This window comes from Heterodontus francisci, chromosome 32, assembly GCF_036365525.1.
Source record: "Heterodontus francisci isolate sHetFra1 chromosome 32, sHetFra1.hap1, whole genome shotgun sequence".
In the NCBI taxonomy this organism is placed as follows: Eukaryota; Metazoa; Chordata; class Chondrichthyes; order Heterodontiformes; family Heterodontidae; genus Heterodontus; species Heterodontus francisci.
The window spans coordinates 16874122-16891983 of NC_090402.1; the positions used below are offsets into that span (position 1 = coordinate 16874122).

Genomic DNA, 17862 nt, shown 5'->3' on the forward strand with positions numbered 1-17862 from the left:
CAAACATGATCCTGAGCTTCCGGTTGCTTGCCCTTTTAATTCACCACCTTGTTCCCATGCTCACATTTCTGTCCTCAGCCTGCTGCAGTGTTCCAGTGAACACCAACGCAAGCTCGAGGAACAGCACCTCATCTTCCAATTAGGCACTATACAGCCTTCAGAACTCAATATGGAGTTCAATAATTTCAGACCTTGAGCCCCATTATTGCCATATATATATATATATATACACTTCCCTCTTTTTAAAATTATTTATTTATTAACCACGTGCTAGTCTTAAACGCATTTTTCATGTTTTTGCTTTCGTACAGAGCGGTTCATTATTCTGCCATTAACACTCTCTCTGGACTCGTGCTTTGTCTTTCGCTCTTGTACGACCAGGTGAGAAAGGGGTCTAGGGGTTCCCTCTTAGCCTTTTCCTGTTTCGACCATAACATGGTTTAATTTTTAAAACACCGTGTTTTTAGCTTTCCCTCAGTGAATCCTTGCCATTACAATCAGAGAGCAGTAAACAAAGAAATCAACCATACACATTTTCTTAGATTTAAACAAGAAAGGTGTAGGTTTATTAACCTTAAAACTCTAATTCGGTTAAAACATACGCCACGCGCCATGCATACGCGATGAACACACATGCAGATAGAGACAGAAAAGGAGAAAGAATCAAAGGGAAAGGTTTGAAGCAATAGCTGGAGTTCATTTATTGTCTTTTGAGTTTGATGTAAAGTCTTTGATTGCAGTTCCATCTAGCCATCTCGTTGGGGCCTAGTACACTCTTTCAAACTTGTTTCGATGGTTTTCTGTCTTCTTGAAATCCAGTTGCAGTTTCTTCTTTTCATGAGAGAGAGAGCGGGGAGAGACCTTCTTTCTCCTTTGTCTTCAAATTGCAGTCTGACTTCAAACTGCTCTGTGAACACAATTCAAACCAAACCTGGGCCAGCAGGCCAGTCATGTGACTAGCTTTTTTTCCTGAAACAACCTGCCCGGCGAGTTTTATGGATTCTTTCAATCTTAGTAGACATCCTCAGTAGGGGGCTGGAATGCTGACTTTCACACAGTCAATGTCTTGTGATCAAAATCCATTTGGTTAATTGAATTAGGGAGCAGTGCCATTGTCTTCTCCAAGCAACTGTCTCTTAGAATGCAAAGTTTCCAGCCCGTAAGAGTTTAAAATTAATGTTCCATATGACAAAATTAATATGCCTCATTCTTGGCAGGTGGGGTTTACATCACACTTTCCATTTGCATTCTGTTCCATTACATCTGTCATTTAATCTCTCCCCCCTCTGTCCTTTCACAGTCCTTCCTTCTTGCTCTTCTCCCCCCCACCTTTTCACTTGCTCAAAGACTGTTAGATTTCAAATTTTTGCGAGTTCTGATGAAGGGTCACAGACCTAAAAAGTTAACTCTGTTTCCCTCTACACAGATGCTTCCAGACCTGCTGAGTATTTCCAGCACTTCCTGTTTTTATGTTCTCCACGCTTTGTTTAATTTAAAAAAGGTGCAATGCCTGGACATGTTCCTTTTGCCTGCAGAGGGCAGATCCTCGTGTATGAATATATTTAGCTTCCAGCAAACGTAAGTGAACCACATTGCGAGCCCGACTGATAATCTTAAATTGGTTGTTAATGTAATTCTTAGCACACTCAGGATTGTTCAGTAAGTGCTGTCCTAAGTGGGACCTGTCCTCTGCAGGCAAAATTGAGCATGGCGGGCGTTGTGTCTTTTTTGAATTAAACAAAGCGTGGGAGACAATAGTTCTCCGGTGCATTCTGAATGGCAACACCTCCACCAGAGTCGACTTGCCAACCAATCAGCACTCCTTTTCTCATGCAGTATAATTGTTGCTCCCTTTGAAATTTGACATTCTTGTGTCTGTCCTGATGGGTGCAAGATGAAAAGCTTTGACAGCATGTCTCTTTTTTCAGCAATAAACTGCCTTTCAGAGTGGTTAGAATGTAGGACCTGCTTCCACATGGAGAGGTTGAGGTGAATAGCATTGATGTATTTAAGGAGAAGCTAGATAAGTACATGAAGGAGAAAGGAATACAAATAGGGGGAGATGAAGGAAAGTGGCAGGAGGTTTGTGTGGAGCATACACTGGCAGAGACCTGATGGGCCAAATGCCCAGTTTCTCTACTGTAAATTCTATCTAGCATACAGGAGCTAAATGTGAAGTATAATGTTGCTACCGATCCACAAATTTAATGTGCAGCCAGGAGGAATATTCTTGCTCCTCCTAGCTCCATTAGAAGGTAAGCTAAATCAGTTGAGGCTTTCCCTTCAGGAGGCCACCTTCAGCAGACCAATTAAGGACCTTTGGTTTGACTGTCAAGTGCCTGAGAATACTGACATGGCATGATCAGTGCTAAAAGATTTTGTAAAGGGGTCCATAAACAAGTGGTAGGCCTCCTATTTACATAGTTAAAGGGCCTAACACCTGTTTCAGGTCTGGGTCCTAAATGCCTATACAGGAACCTTTACCAATATAGCATATTTCCGACAAGGAATGTGCGCGTACACACCACCCACTACATTGGATGCTTCGACACTAGTTGTAAAACGGACGCAGCAATAAAACATTCCATGGTCATTATGTAGTTAACTTGAATTTATGAGAATAGAATCCTGAAGTGGGAGATACCTACTTATTTTGGCCAATTCAACTACTGTCCTGTTTTAGACTTTCAGTAAAATAGCAAGCTGAAGCTAAGAAAATAGTTTAAAATAACTGAAAAGTTGTTATGTGATTGTTTGCATAACTGTTAGAATGCATGTTTGGTTGCATATTTTAGTGTTGCAGTGTATATTATAACAAGTAAAGATTCATGCTAAATAAAAATTGTGCTGCAACTGGCTTAGTCACCAAACAGAAACTGGCTGTACGGGTTTCTATTCGACTATGTTGTCTGGTTACTGGGCGACATAGCCCATCCCAGCCCTGAATACTGCTCCAGGCAATCAGTTGGATTCTGTGTTTAGTCTTTGATCAACGCTCAACTATCAGATTAGCATATGCACACACTCATCCTGCACTTTATCCTCTTAATAAACTTTCAAACTCCCCCACTGCTGTTCGACAGAGCAATCAGCCACTGCCTGAACAAATCCCCCACTCATTCCATCGCTGAATGCCAAGTATGTGTGCATGCTGTGTAATTGCTCTTTGACTATTCCTGCAGGAGCGATTCCTACCCGTTTGATGCAGTCCGTTTTTGACAGCCGTTCTAGGATCAGCTTTGCCCATAGTGTATTGGGAATTTCCTGCAAAGTAAAAGAGAATTGCAAAGAGATGAGAGGGTGAATATTCAGAGTGAAGTTCAAAAGGAATTCCAAAGCCCCTACATGATTAGGCTGAAGGAGAAAAGTGAAGAGAATCGGCAGGCACTTTTTTTTGACAGTTACTGAGTCCCGGGGGGGTTTGGCTCAAGAGCCATGGTCCAGCGCAGTGGGAGTATGGACTCACTGCCTGTTTGTGGTGGATCATGCTGCTTACTGCCACAGCCAGTGTCTGCTTCATTCCTTTGAAGTGTCACATTGACAGAGGTTATGGAAGCTACAAACTCATTTTGTGTAGTCCTGCTATACCAAGCAATCTTTTAAAGTTGTTTTAGGGTTTTTAGAAAATCTGGAGGAAAAAATTAGTAAGAACGTCCGAAGTGGTTAAAATTCACGTCTACCATCTGGAGTTACAATATTGTAACTTTCAGAACACAGAGGATACACAAATAATATCTGCAAGATATAATTTATATGCAGTGAATGAAAAAACTAACCAGAGTGATGGTCAGCCCTAGAAGTGGGATATAATATTATATCCTCAGGTCTTCATTGCGTATCCTATTTATACAACGCATTAGCTAAAAAAGTTAAATTCAAATGATAAACAATAGAACAGAAGTCATTTTAATTGCAAAAATAAACTGATGCATAGATTGGTTCCTGGATCATTATCTTAAATGTCCCTCCCTCGCACCCTCGGCGGTGTTATTTGTTCTCAATTCTAATGGCATTTCCATGAAATGTAAATATTTCATGAAAATTATTCGACCATATGCAGCATAAAAACTATATTGTTGCTTGAGTTATAACTTCTGTTCAATTGTTTTTTTTCTCCATTTTAGGTAGGAAATAATTTTGTTTCCTAAATGTAAGTGTCACTACATTGTTGATGTTAATATAATAGTACAGCTCCTTTAGGACTGAAACAAAGAGAAATTGCTAATGTATTCAGTCATGTAAAAAGTAAGTCGAATTTCAACAAAGAGCATTCATAATCTTAAAATAATTGAAATTATTGCCTTGGAAAGCTGACTTTTATTTTCACTACATGCAACACTGACCATGGAAAAAAAGTTGATTAACAATTTTAAGAATTTCAGGGAGCCAGATAAATACTAATTTTATCTTTAGAATGTTAGCTTTCAATTGAGTAACAGGGAAGAACAAAGTTTATTGGTCCCACTGCAAAAAATCATTTGTCTTTTATACAGTGAGATTGATGGCACTTTTAGTACAATCAGCAACACTACCCATTGCACCCTTTCTACTGAGAGAGATGTGCGAAAAATCTATAGCATATATAATACACAACCACTGAGAGGTAAATATGCCTGGGGAAAATCTAAAGCCTATTTCTTACAGAACCTGCTCTTCTCCTGCAACCTTCCCAAACCTACGCGTACCATTTCTATAAAGAGGATTCATCCTATGTCCATTGTCATAGTAAGAGAATCATGAATGGGACAATGCTGAGGATCACCTTCACAAAAGTACAGTACCATAGTTAATGTTATGCACATTTCATTTGAACAAATGAAAACTGTACTACACTAAAGAAACCTGAATCACAAAATAGTTAACTTCAAATCTGAAGAATTAGATCGTTCACCACAGGAATGTCCATCAAGCCAATAATTTCATCATGCGTGAATGCGACAAGCAGTAGAACTTAACCACCCTGTAGATTAACATTTATAATTTTGTTGTTTGTGCCTCTATGAAGCAAGCCCCTTGGGACTTTTTTTCTATGCAACATAATGCAAGTTCTACTTGTAGTAAGCAACTTTGAAGCAATCGTAAATTATCAACATTTAAATCATTCTCTTATTTCAAATCATTATTCGTGACAGGATTTTCTAAATCAACTGATCTAATTCCTGTACTGAACTGACCATTTCTCTTTATGATCAAAATTAATGTTAGAAAAGCATTGGCCACCCAAAACTTTAAAGCCCGGAGAAGGGTATCATTACAGCCTGACTCACAATTACAATTTTTCAAGTCAAGAGCTAGTGTACTAAGAATATAATTAATGCCCCTGCTGCTCTTTAAGGAGCTGTGCTACAATAATTTTTCCAGCACTGTTATCTCCCTTGAGCAGAGTTTTATTCCTCTAATTAGCACTGAGTAACTCCACTTATTTTCATTCACTTCCACACAACAGAATTACTTAAAATTAATTTAAATGGGCAGTATTTATTTCAAAAAATTAGATAAGATCAAACTCTCTCAATTGAACTACGATTCATCCAATACAATGTAAGACAAAAACAGCAAGGATGTCAAAGTCAGAATATATTCATAAACTGCGAGAGGAACAATTCAGTTTGGCCAAGAGAACATCATTTGATGGCACATGCAGTGATCAACTTGGTCTGTCATTGAAGCACTACAATTGGTATCAGCATTCCTGGGATAAGGAAAGAGTTGAGGGATATCAGCCAGAATTTGCACATAACTGCCAACCAGAACAAGTACTTCTATGGGCATATCAATTAAGGATATGATCCTGCTCAATTGTGGCAATCTCACAGGTCAAATAGTCACCCTTTTCTGACATTAAGAGCAGCCATAGATGGAACTTCAGAGGGTTGCTAGTACTAATAAAACCATATGCTTTATGTCACCCTTAGGAAAAAAAACAAAAAAATTGCAGAGAAGATATATCTTATTAGTCATTTAATCTTGAAGATTCCCTTTGTATGAATCTATTCCAGCACGTGCAAGTGCAAATGATGCAGGCAGCTTTTCTGTTGTGATTATCAACTTCTAATATCTGCTATTTGACTCCACAGAACAGACCACATACATGTTTGCAGGCAACATATCACAAAACTTAGTTTAAGATCTGTTACTGTACCTTATTTGCAGTGTTTAATCTTTGGAATTTGTTAGCAAACTCAGATTTTCCATCTGCTAGCATATCATCCAAAGTGAGAAGGTGCGCATTGATCTGGTCACAAAGCAACTTGGCCTAGTAAAAGTAAAATGCAAAATCTCACACCCGGGAATAATGCCAGTCAGCAGCTTAAGGTTAAAACTTTAGAGCTTTAAGAATTGATGATACCATACTGTACTGTACAGATATTTTAAAAGAATTGGGGCAACATCAAAGCATCACTGATGGAAACATCTATAGTATATATATATATAAATATGGTCTTTGGATGAATAAGAAACAGTGAATTCCGATTCCCATTGTTTTTGCGTTTAATCCCTCTATTGAGATAGAAAGAAAATTTTCATATTCCCTATTTCTGAATGGATTCTTCAACATCACAAAAATATAAAAGATTGACTATAAATGCAGAAGCAGATTGATATAAAAAATAGAAATCAAAAAGCAAATTATGAATGAAAGCAGACAAAAGACTTTTGAATTTTGTTATATTCATAACAGGAAGAAAATTTGGGCAATTGGGCTTCTGCAGAATGAGAATGTAGATGGAGCACCTCTAGTAAAAGTATCAATAGTGATACTTAATGGCAGGGTAAATATCAAGGAGTGAAAGATGACTGATCTAGTACATGTTTCTAAGAAACGGAAAAAAATCAAGCCTAGAAACTCTGGACCATTGAGTTGCAAACTTTCCCACATGACACTGGAAGTAACAGGAACGATAGAATCTTATTATGAGACAGAATGCAGCCTTTTAAACTAGCATTAGTTCTTCAACTCTAACCCAATTTATTTAATCATCTCCCGCTTTCCTTCAGTTAGTTGTCCAATCCATAATAATAATAATAATACAAAGTTTTTGTCTCTCCGCACTGTTCTGATTGGTTGGTGGGTTGACTTGGTGGCAGAGTCTGGCATATGCGGAGGCACTGGAGCACATGACAGATGTGAGGCTGCCAATGGCTGGTAGCGGCAGCTAGATGGGGGGCTTTAGTGGAGAAAAAGAACATCAGAAGATAAGGGAAGCCCAAAAGAATGGGGGTGGCATGCAGGGGGAATGCATGGGAGGTATGGAATGGGGGGGGGGGGGGGGGAGGGTGTGATGTGATGGCATGGGAGGAATGGAATGGAAATGGCATAGGAAGAAGGGGTGGGATTGGGGATGCATTGGAATGAGAAGGATGAAAGGAATGGGAATGTTATGGCACGAGAGGGATGGTATAGGAAGAATGGAATGACATGGGATGGGATTTGAAAAAGTATTTTTGCAATAAAGATGATAATTTCACTATAAATGTTTTGCGGGTCTGGTAGTTTAACTTTAAAATGTAGTTATGAATTCTGGGGTAGAAATTGGTCCTTGTTGCGCCTGCTTTCCAGGCAGAAAATGGGGACAAAAATGAGAAATATTGCAGGGCTCTGCTGTGCACCTCAAGGTACTTGAAATATGCCTGGCACCATACTTAGCCTCAAACAAATCTCAGATGTCTCGGGTGGCCTCCTTAAACAGCCATTAGGACACTTGCATATGTTAATGAGAGGTCTAGCACCTGTTTGAGGACCCCCTCAGCAACATTAGTAGGGCTGATCACAGCAGATCAGATGTTGGGCATGGTCTGCTCAGGTTTTGGTGGGATTACTGTGACGTAAAGAGTTTTCACCGCCAAAAAGCAATTTTTGTTTAAACTTATTTCCTATGGAGCTGGGAGGAGCAAGAGTGCTCCTCCAAGATCAACAGCACGCCTGAGGGCCACAGTTCTTCTTCCCATCTCCTTCCAGGACTTGCCTCAGGGTTACAGCAAGCCAGCAGTCCCAAATTTCGCTTCTGACTTCTGGAAGCACAACACGTGCCAGCAGCTTTCTTATATAATTAAAATGAGGCCTGAAGACTAATTTCAGGTCAGCATTGATCCCTATTTTAGGCCCAAAAATGGGTCAAAACCAATTTTTACCCAATTACCTTAATAGCTAACTATGGTAGAGCATTCCACATTTGAATGTGTGTAATTGTCTTCTAATAACCTCCTTCATTTTTCTAATGGTGTTCTTCAGCATTTGCCCACTTTTAGCCAATGTGGCAGCCATTGAAAACAATCTTTCACTGCTTATCTGGTCAAAAACATTCATAATATTAAAAATTTTATTGGAGCCCCTTTAAACTTCTCCATTCCAGTGAAAAATACCCATTTTTTCAAGCCTCTCTTTATAACTGTAATCTTTCAATTATATAATTTAAACAAACCATCCTAGTACCCTTCGAATGGTTCTAATGCCCTTTATATAGTGGCGCCCAGAACTACACCAACTGTGATCTAACCAATGTCTTATACAAATGTCCCGCTTTTATAGCCAACTCAGAGAAACTCAGAAACTTATTTGCCTTATTATGGCCCTTTCTTTCTGCATTCCTGCATTTAAAGAATCTTATACCTTCGATAGAAAAAACGTTTTCACCCAGACGGTGGTGAGTGTCTGCAATTCACTGCCCGCATCAGTGGTGGAGGCAGAAACTCTCAACTCATTTAAAAGGTACCTGGACCTGTGCCTGAAGTGCTGTAACCTGCAAGGCTATGGGCCAGGTGCTGGATGGTGGGATTAGAAAGGGTGGCTAGTTTTTTCAGCCAATACAGACAGCTGAATGGCTTATTTCTGTGTCGTAACTTTTCTATGGTTCTATACCTGCCTCCTTTGATATCTCTGTTCCACCATTCTGTTAAGAATCTTATTATTAAAATACAATTCAGCATAGCGGCGCCTCATCAGACCCCTTTCCTATCCTGAGTGGCGTGAAACAGGACTGTTTGGGATTTTCTTCTCCCTGCTGCTCTCACATGCGTTCAAGTCTTCAGAAGAAGGAATTTTCCTCCACGCAAGATCAGGTGGCAGGTTGTTCAACCTTGCCCGTCTAAGAGCCAAGACCAAAGTACGGAAGGTCCTCATCAGGGAACTCCTCTTTGCTGACAATGCTGCATTAACATCTCACACTGAAGAGTGTCTGCAGAATCTCATCGACAGGTTTGCGACTGCCTGCAACGAATTTGGCCTAACCATCAGCCTCAAGAAAACGAACATCATGGGACAGGATGTCAGAAATGCTCCATCCATCAATATTGGCGACCACGCTCTGGAAGTAGTTCAAGGGTTCACCTACCTAGGCTCAACTATCACCAGTAACCTGTCTCTCGATGCAGAAACCAACAAGCGCATGGGAAAGCCTTCCACTGCTATGTCCAGACTGGCCAAGAGAGTGTGGGAAAATGGCGCACTGACACGGAACACAAAAGTCCACGTGTATCAAGCCTGTGTCCTCAGTACCTTGCTCTACGGCAGCGAAGCCTGGACAACGTATGTCAGCCAAGAGCAACGTGTCAATTCATTCCATCTTCGCTGCCTCCTGAGAATCCTTGGCATGAGGTGGCAGGACCGTATCTCCAACACAGAGGTCCTCGAGGTGGCCAACATCCCCAGCTTATACACCCTACTGAGTCAGCGACGCTTGAGATGGCTTGGCCATGTAAGCCGCATGGAAGATGGCAGGATCCCCAAGGACACATTGTACAGCGAGCCCGCCACTGGTATCAGACCCACCGGCCGTCCATGTCTCCGCTTTAAAGACGTCTGCAAACGCGACATGAAGTCCTGTGACATTGATCACAAGTCATGGGAGTCAGTTGCCAGCGATCGCCAGAGCTGGCGGGCAGCCATAAAGGCAGGGCTAAAGTGTGGCGAGTCAAAGAGATTTAGCAGTTGGCATGAAAAAAGACAGAAGCGCAAGGGGAGAGCCAACTGCGAAACAGCCCTGACAACCAATTTTACCTGCAGCACCTGTGGAAGAGTCTGTCACTCTAGTATTGGCCTTTATAGCCACTCCAGGCGCTGCTCCACAAACCACTGACCACCTCCAGGCGCTTACCCATTGTCTCCCGAGACAAGGAGGCCAAAGAGAGAAAATAAAATACTACCTTTCACTGTTCTTTTTTCCAAAATGTACTACTTCATATTCCTCTGCACAGAACTGCATCTACCACATATCTGTACACTAATTAGTCTGATGATGAACTGCCAGACAGGTCACACTCCAGAATAAAAACAAGAAATGCTGGAACCACTCAGCTGGTCTGGCAGCATCTATGGAAAGAGAAGCAGAGTTAACGTTTCGGGTCAGTGACCCTACAGTTCCGAAGAAGGGTCACTGACCCGAAACGTTAACTCTGCTTCTCTTTCCACAGATGCTGCCAGACCTGCTGAGTGGTTCCAGCATTTCTTGTTTTTATTTCAGATTTCCAGCATCCGCAGTATTTTGCTTTTATTTTAGGTCACACTCCAGACTTGTTCAAATTTACAACCTGTGGACTTGAAGTCACAATTGTACCAAGGGGAAAATGTGTATGCAAGTCTGGTCAAGATCTAATGAGGATGCGGTCATTGAAGGTGGTGAGGCAGTTATGCAGAAGATCAGCCAAGGCATCAATAGCTTGATAATTGAAGAGCCTAGAAAGAAGTTTGAGAGTGTGCTGATAAGGGAGGCTTGGCTTATTTTTTTCTAAGGCGAGGAAGTGGAACAGCATTGGGTTGTCATGGGAAAGTGTATGCAAAGGGAAATAAGAAACCATTCTGAGAATGCTCCATCATAAATGAGCATCCCAAAAGTCTTGAGATCCACCTAATCACAAGGTTGAGGGGTGATCATGCGTGTGGGTAGGGAATCAATGTGGAGGATGATGAGAGATGTGAGCAAGGCAAGAAATTCTGTGGCAGTTGGGAAAGGTGACTTTAAAGGTGGTTGAAATCACCAAGAATCTAGAGTTCAGTGCAGAGATGGAACTGATCAGGTGGAATTAAGTGGCAAAAGAACCTGCTTCGGAGGAGGGGGGGGGGGGGGGGGTGGAGTGGGCAGGGGAAACGAAAGTGGTACAGGATTCTTAGGGTGGGATTGGCCAGGGTTATCATATGCAGAACAGGGCCAGATATATAGGTGGAATAAAAGCCAAGGTGGGATTTGGGGAAGACAGCTACATCACCACCACAGCAGTTAGGGACAGGAGAAGACAGCAGAATGAAACCTCAGGCAGGCAACCATTGACAAACAAAATCCCTAATGCTGATAACGTCAACATGCCTCAGCTATTTACACTCTGTATTAATGACTTGGATGAAGAGATGATACAAAGCTCAAGGAAAGGTAAGCTGTGGGGAGGATGTAGAGAGGCTACAAAGAGATATAGACAGGTCAAGTGAGTGGGCACCAAGATGGCAAATGGAGTATAATGTAGGGAAGTGTGAAGTTGTTCACTTTGGTTGTAAAAATAGAAAAGCAGAATATTTTTAAAAGATGTGAAACTAGTAAGTGTTGGTGTTCAGAGAGGCTTGGGGGTACTCGTACAAGGAACGCACAAAGTTAACATGAAGGTGCAGCAGGCTATTAGGAAGGCAAATGGCATGTTGGCCTTTATTGCAAGGGGATTGGAGTACAGGAATAAAGTCTTACTAAAATTGTACAGGGCTTTGGTGAGACCTCACCCGGAATACTGAGTGCAGTTTTGGTCTCCACATTTAAGAAAGGATATACTTGCACTGGAGACAGTGCAGCGAAGATTTACTAAATTGAAGGCGTTGTCCTATGATGAGGCTGAATAAATTGGGCCTATATTCTCTGGATTTTATTAGAATGAAAGGCGATCTAATTTGAGACATACAAGTTACTGAAAGGGCTTGATAGGGTCGAAGCTGAGAGATTGTTCCCACTGGTCAGGGAATTTAGAACACAGGGACACAGGCTCAGGATAAGGGGTCATTCAGGACTGAGATGAGAAGAAATTACTACAGTCAAAAGGATTGTGAATCTTTGGAATTCTCTACCCCAGAGGGTTGTGGATGCTTCATCATTGAATACATTTAAGGCTGGGATAGATAGATTTTTGGTCTCGCAGGGAATCAAGGGATATGGCAAGTGGGCGGGAAAGTGGAATTGAAGCCCAAGATCAGCCATGATCGTATTAAATGGCGGAGCAGGCTCGATGGGCCATAAAGTCAACTTCTGCTCCTATTACTTGTGTTCTTATGCTCCTTGGCCAAGAAGACAGAAGAGGTGGGAGGAGACTACAGGTGACATTGGAGAAAGGAGAAGCTAGGAGGGGAATAGGAAGGAGGTTGGAGATAATAAGCTCAGCAGAGAAGGTTGGTAAAGAAAACACTGGAAGGGGATAATAGAACAGTTTAGATGGCCTCTGTGACAATACTAGTGATACCAGTGATTATATGCCTCAATTGGCACATCAGTGGATGCCCAAGCTGAAACAATGGGAAACAGCGAGCCCGTGTAGGATAGAAAGAGGCCTGCAACATCATAGAGAGGGAAATTTGGAAACTGCAGCTGAGGCCTAATTAGAATTTGTTGGGTAAGGAGGAATAAGGAGAGGACACCAGGAGAACACGAGAAAAAAAAGTAGAGAAAGCATTAGAGGAGTGAAGTAAGGATGTGTGAAATTGTCTTCTAACATCTTCCTTCATTTGAGGCAGCTCTGATCCCAGGGCAGCAACCAATCAGTTGAATTTAGTGAGCCTGTCACGGGTCCCTGCAGCAGATCCAGAAGTGGGTGCCGTTCCCACTAGTCACGTGGGCGGCCGGCCCACCGCAATCACGCGGCGGATGGCCATTTTGCATACTAGAGGTGCAGGGCCCAGCCAACTATGTGGGCAGGATGCAAGACGCCGAATACGGTGTCAGATGACTCTGGAACAGGTGCTGGCATCATATCTAAAGGCCGGCTAGCCCTGCTTGCATTGCTTCCTTGTTTGCTGCTACCTCTTCACAACTGAGACCCATGTTGCAGTGACTCTGGACCCCCACCCACCATGCGGCAGACCCCGCAGGATGGCACAGGCAAGACATAAAGTGGCCCCATGGTTTAGCAATGCCTCCCTCCAGATACTCCTCCAGGCTGCAAGGCAAAGGCGTGAGGACCTCTTCCCCAGCGATGACAAGAAGAGGTCCTCCTACTTGCCCAAGCATGCCTAGATGGAACTTGCTGAGGAGGTCAGCAGCCTCCCACCCCCCACCGATCATGGGTAAAGTGCCGCAAGAGGGTCGATGACCTCCTTTGTTCTGCCAAGATTTTTGCTTCACACTTCTCTCTTTTTTAAGTGACTGCAAGTGGCTGCGCAGGAGGAAGTGGGACATGGGGAGAAGGCACTACAACAGCCACGGCAGAGGGGGTTAGGTGCACCTTAGCCACAGGCCACCTTCTTTCACAGCTTACCCCTGTTAACTTCCCTCAGAACGGACATAAATGTGAGCTATGCGTGATACTCCAGTAAGGGATGAGAGTTCTGCTCGTGTCAGCCCGTCATGTTGATCTCTCTGCTAAGTATGACTATCTCCCTCTTTCCGCTTTCAGGACAAAAGGGCCCATAAGAGGAGGGAGAAAGCCCAGACTGGCGGGGGCATCCCAGATCTTCAGCCTCTCTCCACAGCAGAGGAAGAGACATTAGAACTGGCAGGGATCCAGGGCGGCCATTCCATATCAGATGGAGAGACCAGAGTCTCCAATCAAGAGATTGGCTTCCATCAACATACAGTTCACTTCTGGAGACCCACATCACATATTGTTGGCATAATGAGATCTGCACAGCCTAACCCACATGTTTCTTTTCTCTTATGCAGGTTGGCATCCACAGGAGACTCAACCAGAAGGGGGACAGCCATCAACCACTGACAAGGAATCACAGTCAGAGGAAGCACTGTCCCATGATTCTCCAGCACCTTCCACCAGCATAGATTCTTTGACCTTGGTGGGTTTCTGCTTGGCTGTAGAATCAGGGTCACAAGCTGATGAGACGACCGCATACTTGCCCAAGCAACTGGCTGAGGCTGAGACAGCCAAGGTCCCTGACAGTCAGAAGACTGTGGGTGGCCAGGCCCATGCTGAGCCCCAGGCTCATGACGAGCCTCTGGTGTCAACAGCACAGGGCATGCTGGAGTTGCAGAGAAAGGTAAGGCAACATATGGTGGAGATTCCAGAGGCAATGTGCAGCCATTAGCGGATGTAGGATGTAGGAGTCAATCCATGCCATGAGTGCTGCCACGTCTCAGACACGTGAGCGCATGAGGTTGGCGAACCTCATGGAGTGCTAGATCCCACAAATGCAAGCAGACCTGCACACCACTGCCTTGGCAATGAGCTCGATACAGCAGTGGCAAGGTGAGAGAAGGACAAGGCGCCTGGAGTCTTCACCAGCTCCTCATCCTTCTCTGGTGAGCAGGGAGGTTCAAGTGAGCCTTGAAAGGGAGGAGGAGAGGCCTACTTCCACAGCTAGGGGCTCCCTTCAAGGCACTCCATATGTGGACCCTGGCTCCTCAGCTCCTCTGCCAGTGAGCCCAGCTCCAGCAGCCGTGACGCCTGAGGAGAGTCCTGCACCAGTGCAGGAAACCCTCAGGCAGCGAGGGCCCTCTAGGCCGCAGGCAGTCATAGGACGGCCGCCGGAGTCATCACAGGCCAAGGGGCAGCCTGATCGGCAGCCTGCCACCAGCCCAGCTGCTACCAATGCGTTCACACTTTGTAGAAGCGCTTGTAAACATATAAAGAAAACCACCAAGAGATACTTGGGGGTTCACAAGTGTTTGAAATTTAACATGTATGGCATCATGTAAAGTTCTTTTGTTCAAGCAATTAAGCTTTATTGTGTAAAAGTGATTATTCTGTCACTTCACTGTCACTGGGTCAAAATCCTGGAACTCCCTTCTTAACAGCACTGTGGGTGTACCTACACCACATGGATTGCAGTGGTTCAAGAAGACAGCTCACCACCACCGTCTCAAGGGCAATTAGGGATGGGCAATAAACGCTGGCTTAGCCAGCGACACCCACATCCCATGAATGAATAAAAAAAAAGCATTAATTGTGAGTTGCTGACTTCATCCTTCCCCCTTTGTGGAATGCGAATGTAGACATACTTACCCACTTCCAGCCATCCTGATGGCCACTCAGAGAAAAAAAACAACAAAGATTCACCTCAATGCATACAGTCCTCATTTGAATATAATCTCCCATGGCAGTGCGCGTGTTTCAGCTGGGTGCTAGGCATGGAACATAAATAGAAAGGAAGTGACAGACTGCATGCATTGAGGTGAATCTTTGTTGTTTTTTTTCTTCTGAGTGGCCATCAGGATGTCTGGAAGCAGGTAAGTATGAGATGATCTCTTGCTTGCTCAGCCCTCCCTCCATCGGAGGCACAGAATTAAGCCATGGGGATTCACAAAGACAGGGTGTATGAGACCCATGCCAGGTGACCAGTGGGCTTACAGGGCGCTGTCGATGCAGAGCTGACCCTGCCTTGGCAACTGAGCTTTTGCTACCTCTCCTGGCAGAATCTCTGATGGCTGTCAGTACCCACCCTCTCATCCAGCAGTAAGGACAACCAAACATTTCACCCAACAGTTTGGTCACCCTATACAGTCACCCAAACCCAAGCCCCCCCACACTGCAGAGCACTCGAGAACCTGACTCCCCTTGCAGAGCGCATAGCACTGTAGACTGACAATGGCCTCTGCATCCCCCTTTCCCACCATTCCTGCTCCAAATGGCCACACTAAATTCAGCCCAATATGTGCATACAAGATTCTTAACTTTATAGAATGAGCAAACATCTGGTATAGTGAACAATGACCAACAGAACTTTTAAGAATATCAAAATGCCATTAGGCCCAACAAGTTCAGCCCTTACCAACAGGCAAAAGGTCCACAGAGACTCTCCAAAGAAAAATGCGCAAATAAAATTTGACTGGGGTTGGGAGGAGGACAGAGTAACAGTTTATATGAAGGGCAATGAAAAAGTCCCTACTGTACGAAATACTTCATTTACTCCTTACTTGTGCCAGAAGCAGTCTTCACGCCATTTAGATTTCAGCTGCAACATTCTACATTCTAATTTTTAAGACCATTATGCAGCTATTTAAATTTCACATCATCATGCAGACTTATTACAGAATGTTGCAACCATTTTTGCAGTTTGTAACATATTGAATCCTGACAATGTTCTTAAGCTGCAATTAATTCATCTTACCTCTTGAAACCAGTAAGGCTACACTGACAAAGTTAACGATGAAGGCAAACTTCAAATGAGGAAAAGCAAAATGAAAAATAAGGCTGAAGCATTTGTAACAATCTTCAGCCAGAAGTGCCGAGTTGATGATCCATCTCGGCCTCCTCCTGAAGTCCCCAGCATCACAGATGCCAGACTTCAGCCAATTCAATTCACTCCGCGTGATATCAAGAAACGACTGAAGGCACTGGATACTGCAAAGGCTACGGGCCCTGACAATATTCCAGCAATAGTCCTGAAGACCAGTGCTCCAGAACTTGCCGCGCCCCTAGCCAAGCTGTTCCAGCACAGCTACAACACTGGCATCTACCCGGCAATGTGGAAAATTGCCCAGGTATGTCCTGTCCAACCCGGCCAATTACCGCCCCATCAGCCGACTCTCAATCATCAGTAAAGTGATGGACGGTGTCATCAACAGTGCCACCGAGCAGCACTTGCTTAGCAATAACCTGCTCAGTGACGCTCAGTCTGGGTTCCGCCAGGGCCACTCAGCTCCTGACCTCACTACAGCCTTGGTTCAAACATGGACAAAAGAGCTGAACTCAAGAGGTGAGATGAGGTGAGAGTGACTGCCCTTGACATCAAAGCAGCATTTGACCAAGTATGACATCAGGGAGCCCTAGCAAAACTGAGGTCAATGAGAATCAGGGGGAAAGCCCTCTGCTGGTTGGAGTCATAACTAGCGCAAAGGAAGATGGTTGTGGTTGTTGGAGGTCAATCATCTGAACTCCAGGACATCATTGCAGGAGTTCCTCAGGGTAGCGTCCTAGGCCCAACCATCTTCAGCTGCTTCATCAATGACCTCCCTTCAATCATCAGGTCAGAAGTGGGGATGTTCACTGATGATTGCACAATGTTCAGCACCATTCGTGACTCCTCAAATAGTGAAGCAGTCTGTGTAGAAATGCAGCAAGACTTGGACAATATCCAGGCTTGGGCTGATAAGTGGCAAGTAACATTCGCGCCACACGTGCCAGGTAATGACCATCTCCAACAAGAGAGAATCTAACCATCTCCCCTTGACATTCAATGGCATTACCATCGCTGAATTCCCCCACTATAAACATCCTAGGGGCTACCATTGACCAGAAACTGAACTGGAGTAGCCATATAAATACCGTGGCTACAAGAGCATGTCAGAAGCTAGGAATCCTGCAGCGAGTAACTCACCTCCTGACTCCCCAAAGCCTGTCCACCATCTACAAGGCACAAGTCAGGAGTGTGATGGAATACTCTCCACTTGCCTGGATGGGTGCAGCTCCAACAACACTCAAGAAGCTCGACACCATCCAGGACAAAGCAACCCGCTTGATTGGCACCCCATCTACAAACATTCACTCCTTCCACCACCAACGCACAGTGGCAGCAGTGTGTACCATCTACAAGATGCACTGCAGCAGTGCACCAAGGCTCCTTAGACAGCACCTTCCAAACCCGTGACCTCTACCAACTAGAAAGACAAGGGCAGCAGGTGCGTGGGAATAGCACCACCTGAAAATTCCCCTCCAAGTCACGCACCATCCTGACTTGGAACTATATCGCCGTTCCTTCACTGCCGCTGGGTCAAAATCCTGGAACTC

The 17862-nt window shown here is 44.0% G+C and overlaps 1 protein-coding gene across 4 annotated transcripts in view; it reads right to left on the reverse strand.

The window, feature by feature from the left end:
- ak8 (adenylate kinase 8) overlaps nt 1-17862 on the reverse strand; it is a 148389-nt gene that overhangs the window by 119052 nt on the left and 11475 nt on the right. For 3 of the 4 annotated variants that reach the window (XM_068011863.1, XM_068011861.1, XM_068011862.1), the window contains 2 exons: nt 6143-6256; nt 3196-3264 (listed from right to left, as the gene is read on the reverse strand). In XM_068011863.1, coding sequence (XP_067867964.1) covers nt 3196-3264; nt 6143-6256 — 183 coding nt within the window. The remainder of the gene's footprint in view (nt 1-3195; nt 3265-6142; nt 6257-17862) is intronic. The other variant, XM_068011864.1, reaches the window with a different exon arrangement.